This window comes from Crocodylus siamensis, chromosome 1, assembly GCF_052110815.1.
Source record: "Crocodylus siamensis isolate JL-2025a chromosome 1, ASM5211081v1, whole genome shotgun sequence".
In the NCBI taxonomy this organism is placed as follows: Eukaryota; Metazoa; Chordata; order Crocodylia; family Crocodylidae; genus Crocodylus; species Crocodylus siamensis.
Genome location: NC_143395.1, coordinates 296,796,323 through 296,806,430, shown reverse-complemented (window position 1 = coordinate 296,806,430; position 10,108 = coordinate 296,796,323). Strand labels below are relative to the sequence as shown.

At 43.5% G+C, this 10,108-nt stretch overlaps 1 protein-coding gene across 2 annotated transcripts; it reads left to right on the top strand.

Annotated features, from left to right (window-relative positions):
* The first annotated feature begins 423 nt into the window (after positions 1–423).
* Positions 424–8,348, top strand: LOC149874655 (lysozyme g-like). 2 transcript variants are annotated; one of them, XM_090065312.1, is made up of 5 exons: positions 424–526; positions 1,077–1,175; positions 3,521–3,720; positions 5,859–5,997; positions 7,833–8,348. In XM_090065312.1, exons 1-5 carry the CDS (start codon positions 424–426, stop codon positions 7,964–7,966), a joined length of 675 nt encoding a protein of 224 aa, XP_089921438.1. In that variant the 3' UTR covers positions 7,967–8,348. The 2 variants fall into 2 exon arrangements, with proteins under 2 accessions (XP_089921438.1, XP_089921445.1); XM_090065319.1 differs by having other exon boundaries at positions 484–530; positions 1,087–1,175.
* The last annotated feature ends 1,760 nt before the right edge of the window (positions 8,349–10,108 follow it).

The following is a 10,108-nucleotide window of genomic DNA, read 5'->3' as shown; positions in this document are numbered from 1 at the left end:
AAGTGCTTTAAGACAAGCCCATGTCTCCAGACACTCTCTAGAGAAGAGTCTATGATACCAAAACAAGACTGGAGCAAAAACATTGGTAGGAATTCTTTATCTTTGATTTTGACTTTGCCACAGGCTTTTTAAAGGGAAGAAACGTGGAAACAAGCAGAACATGTGGCGACAGAGACCCAAATAAAAGAAAAAAAATGAGATTTGAAATCTGAGAATCTTGATTCTGCATCTGTTCTCTGCACTCTTTGTATGCTTTGTCAGGGAAAGGCAGAACTATTATCGTGGTCTCTGTCATGACTACCCATACACCAAGCCATAGAATTGCTTTCTAATTCACTATTGGCACATTCAGTCAAAAAAATACCCCATTGTTCAGAAAATGGTATATTTACTTAGATGACATTTTGAGGCCTTTCTTTTGTCATGTTTGCTGCTTTCGATTTCTTTTCAGATTCTCTTCTGTGCTTGGAAAGAACCACCCCCATGAAGCTGCCACTGATCATTCTGGGCCTAGCTGCCCTTATTGGTGAGTTAGGGGCTCTCTCTGGTTCATTAAACTTCCTGCCACAATAACAAGAGATTTGGGGACACGTAAGACATTTTAGAGTTACATGACGTCAATCTTCTCATACCTTTCCTTTGTTTGCTCATTTGTCCATACCCTAGCACATTTCATTAGTATTTCCACAAATCCTTGCTGTGTACATGGACATAGGGAATGGGTGCAACAGTTAATGGAATCAAATTCAAATATATCACATGATGGAGCTCATAGTACTTAGCAGGACACTTGCAGAATGGGGGCATAGGATGTGTCCTGTGATGGGCACTTGGGCATAGAGCTCAGGACGTTTTTCTCCCTTGGCTCTTGGGGAATACAGTGAAAGATCCATCTCTTTGAAAGGGACATCACCCTCAGTAGAGGCAGTCGTTTCTGGCTGACAAGCTCCATAAGACCTATGAAATACAGAATACTCCATCTTGACAAGAGTATGGTTAATGACTCTGAATTTGCCTACATTTACTTCTGCTCACAGAAGCTCCTTAATGTAAAAATTCTCTGTTTAACTCTTCAGACACTTCCAGTCAGTCTGGATGCTACGGTGATATAAACAGAGTTGATACCACTGGGGCATCTAGTCAAACTGCAAGACCAGAAGGTTTAAACTACATTGGTGAGTATGATTGTGTTTTCTGGCTCATTTTAGAATACAGAGTAATCACTGTAATCCACAGCTCTTGATTTCTTCCAAGCAATGAAAAAAGGGTTAACTAGGGTCACCATATGTCCCAAATTATCCAGGACAGTCTCAGCCTCCCAGCCACTGGAGAAAATTGAAGCACAAGTCTCAGATTGGTGGTAACCTGACCACAGGTGTCCAGCTTGTGAGTCAGGAGCTGGGCATATACAGGTGAGTTCCCACCAGTCCAAGGACTTTGACTGCAATTTTCTCCAAGGAGCCCAGCCAATGGGCTGCTCCCTGATCCGGACTCCACTGGGATGTGAGCAGTCACTTGTGCAGTAGAGTTGGCAGGGCAGAGGAGCCATGGGGTTGTTGCCTGGCCCTACTTCTGGGAGCTTCATGGGGGCAGGCTGTCCTGCCCAGCCCCAGTCCTGGGAGCTGCAGGGTCAGTGTGTGTGTGTGTGTGTGTGTGTGTGTGTGTGTGTGTGTGTGTGTGTGTGTGTGTGTGTGTGTGTGTGTGTGTGTGTGTGTGTGTGTGTGTGTGTGTCCTGCCGGCTCTGCTTCTGGGAGCTGCAGTGTAGGGATGGGGAGTGTTTGTGTGTGTGTCCCTTATCTGGCCCCACTCTTGAAAGCCATGGATTGGGATGGGGGGAAAGGGGCATGCATGCACTGTTCTGCCTGGCCCTGACCCCCAGCTCTGCCCCCAGTCCTCCCATCCCAGATTTCCCTCAAATTATTATGGTCACCCTACTCATAACGTTCCTCTAGCAAAAACAATCTGTTTCTGTTTTTACCTATGGACAACTACCAAAATGGTGTTGCTGTGTTGGTGTTAGAAGAGTTAATTAATTATATATTTTGACCCAGAAAGTAAAGGGTCCATTTTTATATCATCAGGTTCTGATCCTTCTTTATGTTTTTAAAGCAGTCAGACAAAATCCTTAAACTGATATCAAAGCTCCTGGAAGTGCTATAAACCTCAGAAGACCAAGATCCCGGTACTCCTGGGCACATCTACACATTCATTATTGTACCATAGTTACAGTGCATTAAGTTTACAAACTAAATCAAAAGCACAGTAACTTCCACAACTGCACAGTAGTACCAGCACACAGTTTTTTAAGTCATGCTAAATGTACAGTAGTCTAATACTACTGCACAGTAGTGTATGAGCATGGGTTTTGCCTGGCATGCTACTGCAAAGTGTTATTAGGCTACTACACAGTTAGCATCTCATGTAGATGTGCCCCTGAATTTTAAAATTCGAAGTGACCACCCCCAATCTGTGCAGTAAATCAGCGATGGAGCTGACTGGGAGATTCCTGGTTTCCCATCTCTTAGTCATTGCTAAGCACTGATGTCATTACAGGCAGTGCTAGTAAACTTGAAGGAACACCTTATTCTGATTGCTCCAAAAATAAAGTAGGATTTAAAACACAGACATGGTTTAACTAGGGGTGAAGTTACACATTACCTTTACACCATACTAAGGGCACTTAAAACACAAGTGTCTACACATTAAAGATCATTAATTTATGCTAAGCGTCCTCCCTAGCTTGTGTTAGGGTAATTTCAGTCTGCTCCACATAGAAGAAATGAGTAAGATAACAGTCCTCCAGCATCCCATAGTGCACCACTCCCAACTCCACATTAATCCCTTCCCACACAGGTGTCCTGTCACCTAATCACACCCTACTTGCCAGCCCCCTACTGGCAAGTTTGAGCTGTGCAGGAAAAAAATAGTATTAACCCTTAACACACAACTGCTCACAGCACAGTCTAACTTTGACACCGCTTATCATCCCATAGATTTAATATGGTCTAAGTGTAACATGTGACTTCACCCCTATACGATTTTCTCTTAGCACAGGGTGGGCTGATATGGAGGCTTCAAAAGAAAAAGGAGAGAAAAATGCAAGTGTGGGGACTACTACCTCCCCTCCCTCCGATATGCCTCTTGGAGGTATACAAGTCCTCCATTTGTTTGATTTTGTGTCCCCCTTTTGACTGTAAACCTCCATAGTCCTGCCTCATCCTTCTGTCTGAAAACAAGATACTGGTTGCTGTCTGTTCCTCTTCAAAGACAGTGCACAATTCCCCTTCATTTTCCCAGCAAATCCATACCCCTTCTTCCTTGAGTCCAACAATACAGATAAGCACCAACTCTTTCCACATCATTTCAAGTCACATTTCTTTTTCACCTTGACACTATGTACATGATTCATAAGTTAAAATGCACAACCTATCTAACTCATACAATGTCTACCTAGGGTGAATAACAAATGGTTCTGAAATTTTGATAAAAATTTATTAAATGAAAACTTTTACTTGTACAGGAGTCCGGGCTTCTGAAACGATTGCTGCAAAGGACCTACCCAGAATGAATAACTATAAAGGCATCATTCACAGTGCTGGCAGAAAACTGTGCGTAGATCCAGCTGTGATTGCTGGCATCATCTCTAGAGAGTCGCATGCAGGAGCTGCCCTAACCCGTGATGGATGGGGTGACGGGGGAAATGCCTACGGTTTGATGCAAGTGAGTAATTTACAAGAATCTTAGAACAAGATAGCACGAATGGGTGTTATAGGCAAGAAGACAGCCTTACTTCTCAATAGTGCAGCTTCTGCTGATGTCCATACCATGAAAACAAACTAGAGTTGCAGCAGCACCATGCTGACTAGCACACAGGACAACTGAAATCAGCGAGCAAGCTTCTTTAGCGTGTTGACTACAGTTTGGATAGTGTTTTTCAGCAAACTATATCTAAGGGGTCCACAAAAGATTACTATGAGTAGTCAAAAATATGTGAATACCCACTCTTACAATTCAAAGGGGTCTGTACCTTTATTTGAAATTTCCAAAGGGGTCCCCACCTCCATTTTTTAGGGGTCCGCAAGTGAACAAAGGTTGAAAACCGCTGTGTTAGGGACTGTCTTTTAACCTTCTAAGAGGCTGTGCATTTTACTCTACCACCCAGAAAGTCCATTCTCTGGTGGCAACATTTGTGAAGGTAAAAGCCTCACATGAAGGAACTAGGTGAGTCGGCATTCTCATTATAGCAAGTTTATAGCTGATCTTTTCCATTACTTTCCAAATTCCCTGGTAGCAGTGGCAGCATGTTTAAACGTGTATGGAAATCTGTAAAGAAACACTCTCTCCCATGCAAGTGTTACCTAGCTCTGGAACTCTTTAAGCAGATGGGTACCTCAAGATTTGATTTTAAAAAGTCCCGAGACATATAATATTCCGCTTCTGTGCACACCCACAAACACTTTAGTCTCAACAGGGCTGAGCACCTCAGTGCCCATATCACCCCCATTGTCTACTGGTATCTAACAGCTAGACTTACCTCCACCTATCTCCACCCAATCTAGGAAGAATACTCATAGCACGTTAGCTATGAGGCAGTGACAGCTGCATTTTCATTTAAAGCACAAAGAGAAGGATTGGAAAGGATGTGGCCCCTTTTACATATAATTTAGTAGTTAGAGCACTCCCCCATGATGTGAGTGTCATTCCCACTTCTGCTGCAGGGGATTCAAACCCTCATCACCCATTTTTCATAACCCCCTAAGTCTCCAGCCTATTGTGTGGTGGGGCTGCATTACATTCTCTATTCAAGATTCACCAAGTCATAGTATGTGAGGTGCATGACTTCAGCTTAGTGTTTAGGGCCCTCAATAGCAAAAGTAAACTTCTGAGTTCTGTCAGCACTGCCAATATCTAGCAGTGAAAACGCAGTATACAGAGAAGATCATGGGGCATTCTGGCAGAGATATGACACAATAAAAACTAGTTGAATGCATTGAGGGGGCAGTAAACTGCCTAAACTTTTTGGGGAAAGTCTTAGCTCACCTTTACATGTGGAAGTGGCACGAATATAGCCACTTAACTGCAATTCTTAGCACTTCTGCCAAATTTAGATCCTATTTCCACCTGTGGTGGAACAGGATCATCCTATACACATGCTATCCGGAACTCATGCAGAGGACCTTTTAGCCCAATAGCCTTATGGTTCGAACACTTGCCTAGGGAGGCATTCTAGATTCTAGGTTTTGATCACCCAGAGGGTTTGGGCCTCTATCTCCTGCTTCTCAGAAAAGTGCCTTAACCATGGCACAGGGAGACCTGAGTTCTGGCCCTGATCCTTGTCCCATTGGGACAGAAACAATTCCATTCCTGTTTATTAGTGTTATCCAGTGAATATTAAATGCATTGTTTGGTGGGCTAACTTCAGGAGGGAAGCGGTGGACAACGCCTAGCCTATGGCCTGGTGATTAAAGCACATTACTAAAAAAGAGAAAATTATAGCTTCAAATTCCATCTAGGTGACCAACAGCCTAGAACCTAGCAGGCTCTTAGATGGCAGGACCTTCCTACAGCATCAAACACCCACTAGTCATAGCTTTTCTCTCATGAAAGCATTGGACTGAATAGACATTATATATAGGTGCCAGGCATTTTTGTTTCCTACAGGCACTTATGCAAACATAATGAAGCCTAATGAGCCTATTCAGAAGGGAAATGCAGGGGGGTGCATAGTTACATAGAATGAAAACTGCATGTAAAGGCCAAAATTGTAGTTACAACGTTACATAGGTACTTGGTTGCATACAAGATTTAGCCCATCATCTTTTACCTTAGAGGAGTAATGTTCCCTTGGTTTCTTCTAGGTTGATAAGAGGTATCATAAAATCGTTAAGCCATGGAACTCTGAGGCTCATCTCATCCAGGGCACACAAATCCTTGTGGATATGATTAAGGCAATCCAGAGAAAGTTCCCAAGTTGGACTAAAGAACAACAGCTGAAAGGTAAAGTATGGAATATATTCAGGCTATGAGACAAGGGAAATCCTAAGACACAAATCCCATTTAAGTTTCTTGTATTACTGAACTTCTGTACAAGAAGCTCTCATAATTTCACCATTGATTCAATTTTTCTACTTCCTGATTTCCCAGATCTCATACAGTGAAACTAAATAAATATGTTTCACATTGGTTCTCCCTTTCTTTAGCACAGTATTGGGTTTGAGTTTTCAACACTGCCAGGGGAATCGTTAAATCCAAAAAGAAATCCTGCTTTAATGTGCATTAGCCTATTTTAATAAATGCATTAAAAGGTCACAAAAACATGCTCGCTAGCTAATGTGCATTAAACTAAGCTAATGCACCTTTTTCTAGTACTTCTCAATGGAGGTACTAATTTAATGCACATTACCTAAAGCGCATTAATGAATGTGTATGACACACCCTTTATGTTGTTATTTGGGCCTCAACTGTTTGACCCTAGCCATGTCTACATAAGACGCTGACTGTGCTGTAGCCTGTGACAACAGCACAGTAGTGTCACATGGCAGGAAGCATGACATAATGCTACTAAGCAGTAGTAATGAGCTACTGTGCAGTCAGAATCACAAAAAAGCCATTTGGCAACACTACTGCTCAGTAGCTCTGTTTCCTGCACAGTCAGAATCTCGTGTAGATGTGGCCCATTAGTACTATCCTGAAGCCACTGAAGGTAAAGGGAGGTTTGGCATTTATTTAAACATTGCCAGTATCTCACTCTGAATCTCTGTAGCTATGCAGTCTTTTTGAGAACTATAGATAGATCTTGAGAGAATTACAAAATTGTGCATGTTAATGTGAAAGATGGAATAAGATAAATTAACCTCTGGTGAGTTCTGTGCTGCTAGTTCTAGACTGATTCTGGTATCCAGCTTAGCTCATTTACAGCTAGCTCAGGTATCTATGCTATACTGCAACATGCAGTGCCAACACAGAGATTGAGAAAGAAGAGGAGAATGAAGTTCATGTTCATGCTTTAACATTCAACCACCATACTTTTCATTCAGCCCTGAAAATGACTGTGACATGGTTACTGGGTCTTCATTCATTAAGTGTGGGTGTGAGCTCAAAAATGAGGGCTCCTGTTTGAACGTGGTTAGACAACTGCGTGTTATATTTCCACACAGCTAGTGGTATCTGTGAATGTAAAACCCCAAATCCTGAATTTTCAGTGGATTTAGGATTTTATGTAATCTGTTCACAGAACCTGAGTCAGATACACAGTACACAGTAAGGGCGCGTCCGGACAAGCATAGAGATATGTGGTGCACCACACACTACACATGCAGGCATTCCCTGTGCTGCCACTTTGCAGGGCGGAGGACCATGGAGTTTGACCATGGGAGATCCTGGGGTTAAAAAGTCCATGCCCAGAAAAAGCGGAGTGGTGCATGTGGCAGCAGCATGCACCACACAAAACCGGAGCCTGGCTGGCCAGAGTCATGCTCTGGCTGTTGGCCAGGCTCCCTGCTGCAGAATCACCATGGCTGCAGCTTCTGGAGGCACCCAGGACTCCAGGTAAGGCTGCTGGGGCCAGCACACTTGCTGGCCTCAGCCTCAGCCTCCCCTACCCCACCTGGGGTAACATGCCACGTGCCAGAGCTCACATGGCATGAGTGTTCCCCAAGGACAAGTAGCAATGGCACAAGGTGCACTGCTGCTCTTTGTCCCTACGGAAACACACATTGCCACTCATTGGAATGTGCCCTAAGAAAGCAATTCAGACATTTCCAAAAGCTCTTAAAAATTAGGAGAGAATGTTTCATTTTCTGTCTGTTAACACTTCTGGTGCTTTGTTTCAGGTGGGATTTCTGCCTACAATGCAGGACCCGGAAATGTCCGGACCTATGAAAGAATGGATATTGGCACAACCCACCATGATTATAGCAATGATGCAGTTGCACGCGCCAAGTATTATAAGAAACATGGGTACTAAATGTGGGGATGCCCTTCTACTCAGATATATTACAGTCTTTAAGATGATCGGTCCAACTTTCATAAGAGACCTAGAGCATTGCTCAATCTTACTGATTGTTCCTCTGTGCTATGTGGTTTCCTTATCTTCTTGTTGTTAGTTTATTGCCTTCCCAGTTTAAAAAGATGCTTATGCTTTTGTCTATCTGTCATTCTGCTAAGAAATCAAAAGGGAAAGTTACCTCTTTGGAAAATTTGCGGGTGGGAAATTAAGCTTTCATTGTCAATTGCTTTGTAAATTACTTCGAAAATGCATTCTTACAGCAGCTGGCTTTTGGTTGGAAATCTTCAGGTCTAAGCAAATCATCTGTTTGTATTCTAATTTTTCAGAAAATTCATAGAGCCTGGAGTGAGTGCTTTCAATTGAAGAAAAATAATCAAATGGAATCTTAATAAAAATATTAGTGGGTAAAGAGTAACCACAAAAGTGCTCATATTTTCACTTTATCAGCAAAGTTTGGATGAGGACAACTTTAAATCAAAGTGTATAAATTCCAAAAAGGAATGGAATGAAAGACAGTTGTGCTACATACATTTAGGGGTTTTCTCTGCCATCAAGGGCCTTAACATTGATTACTTGCAAAGGAGGGATAATATTAGGCTTATTCAGTTCACCAAATTCTATGCTTCTGTGACTCTAAGATTGGAAATTGACTTATTTTTTGGAATGCCATCAACAGCCTGTGGTAAGAAAAGGAGCTCCTAAAACTACTTGTTAACGAGCCGTCTGGCCTTGAACCAATACATTAGTGGAATTGCTGCCTTTGACTTAAATTAACATTGATTCAGCCTTTAAAGGCAAGTTGAATTCTGTTCATAGACCTCAGCACCCAGTAACTCCAATATGAAACAGGACCTGTGGGTTCTGAGCAATTAAGCATCTCAGCTAGAGCTGATCTCTTTACAAACCATGGCTAGAAATGGCTTTATAAAATGTCTTCCTTGAACTTCTTTTACTATGGGTGTAAACATGATTATGCCATAGTCTGCCATAGCACCCTACTGTTTAAACCATTCTGCCATTCACTTTGCTGTAGCAGGGATTATATTTTTCTTTAAAAAGTATAAATACTATACTGTGTCCGAGCAAATCTTAAGGAGTGCTGGCAACACAAGAGTTAAGTCTCCAGACATGCGCAGATAACATCAGCTAATGGAAAATTCCACAGTGTGCCCACCATGTGCCCCCTGGGTGACCTGTAGGGATGTCAATCATCTATGACCTATTTTCAAACCCTGCGCATGCCTAGTAACAACACAGAGGCCGAACTCGCACATGCTCAGTCACACAAAACCATGAAGTCACCATCCAGAAGATTCTAGAGGTCAAGCACCCTGATTGGCTGGGGGTAGCTTTAAAAGGTTTCTGACCCCCACCTTTGGTGTGGGCGGTGTGGGTTATGTGAGTGGTAGGAGTGTCGTTGGTGTGTCGAAGAGAGAGAGCTGCTCGATCTGAAGGCAGAGGCTGCCTAGGCAGGGACTGCTAGTAGGAGAGAGATTGGGACCTAGTTCCCCAGCTCCCTTTCCAAAGTTGCACAGTGACTTCCCTGTGTAATTACTTTAATTGATCTCCTGGTTACAGAGCGTGGGGCTGCATCGTGCAGGATCCCCGGGCCGTTTACCGCCCAAGGGGGGAAACTGGGACCATAGCCCTGGCCTGCAAAAAATCATCGGGCATGACAGTGCCCAACCCGGATCGAGAATTTGCTCAATGCATTAAATACATAAAGGAGGGTGGTGAGGATACCCCTCCTGACGGGTTCAACTGCCCGACCCTCACCATTGGGTCAAGGGGGCATGAGCTCGTAATGCAGCTATGGGAGAGCCTAGAGATGGACGGCAGAAAAATAAAGGGGATGGGACCCCGATGGAAGAAAGGCCGCATAATAAATGTGCTGTTTCGAGCGTACGTTGTTTTATTGAGGGAGCTGACAGATACGAGGGCCCAGCTCATGGCTGCGACCAGAGCTGTGAATGAAAAATTGGCCGAGCGGCCATTGCAAGATGGCACCGACCAAACTGTCAGCGTGCCAAAAACCGTGCTGACGTCACGACGTCCAGCTCCGCCCAGCCCGAGCCCGCCTTCCAGAAAGACGCCGCCTAT

Excerpts from the sequence above, each read along its gene's own strand:
- LOC149874655 (XM_090065312.1), top strand. The coding sequence starts at position 424 with ATGTTTGCTGCTTTCGATTTCTTTTCAGATTCTCTTCTGTGCTTGGAA. Across the intron at positions 527-1,076 it reads GGGCCTAGCTGCCCTTATTG|ACACTTCCAGTCAGTCTGGA; the intron begins GTGAGTTAGGGG and ends TTAACTCTTCAG. Across the intron at positions 3,721-5,858 it reads ATGCCTACGGTTTGATGCAA|GTTGATAAGAGGTATCATAA; the intron begins GTGAGTAATTTA and ends GGTTTCTTCTAG.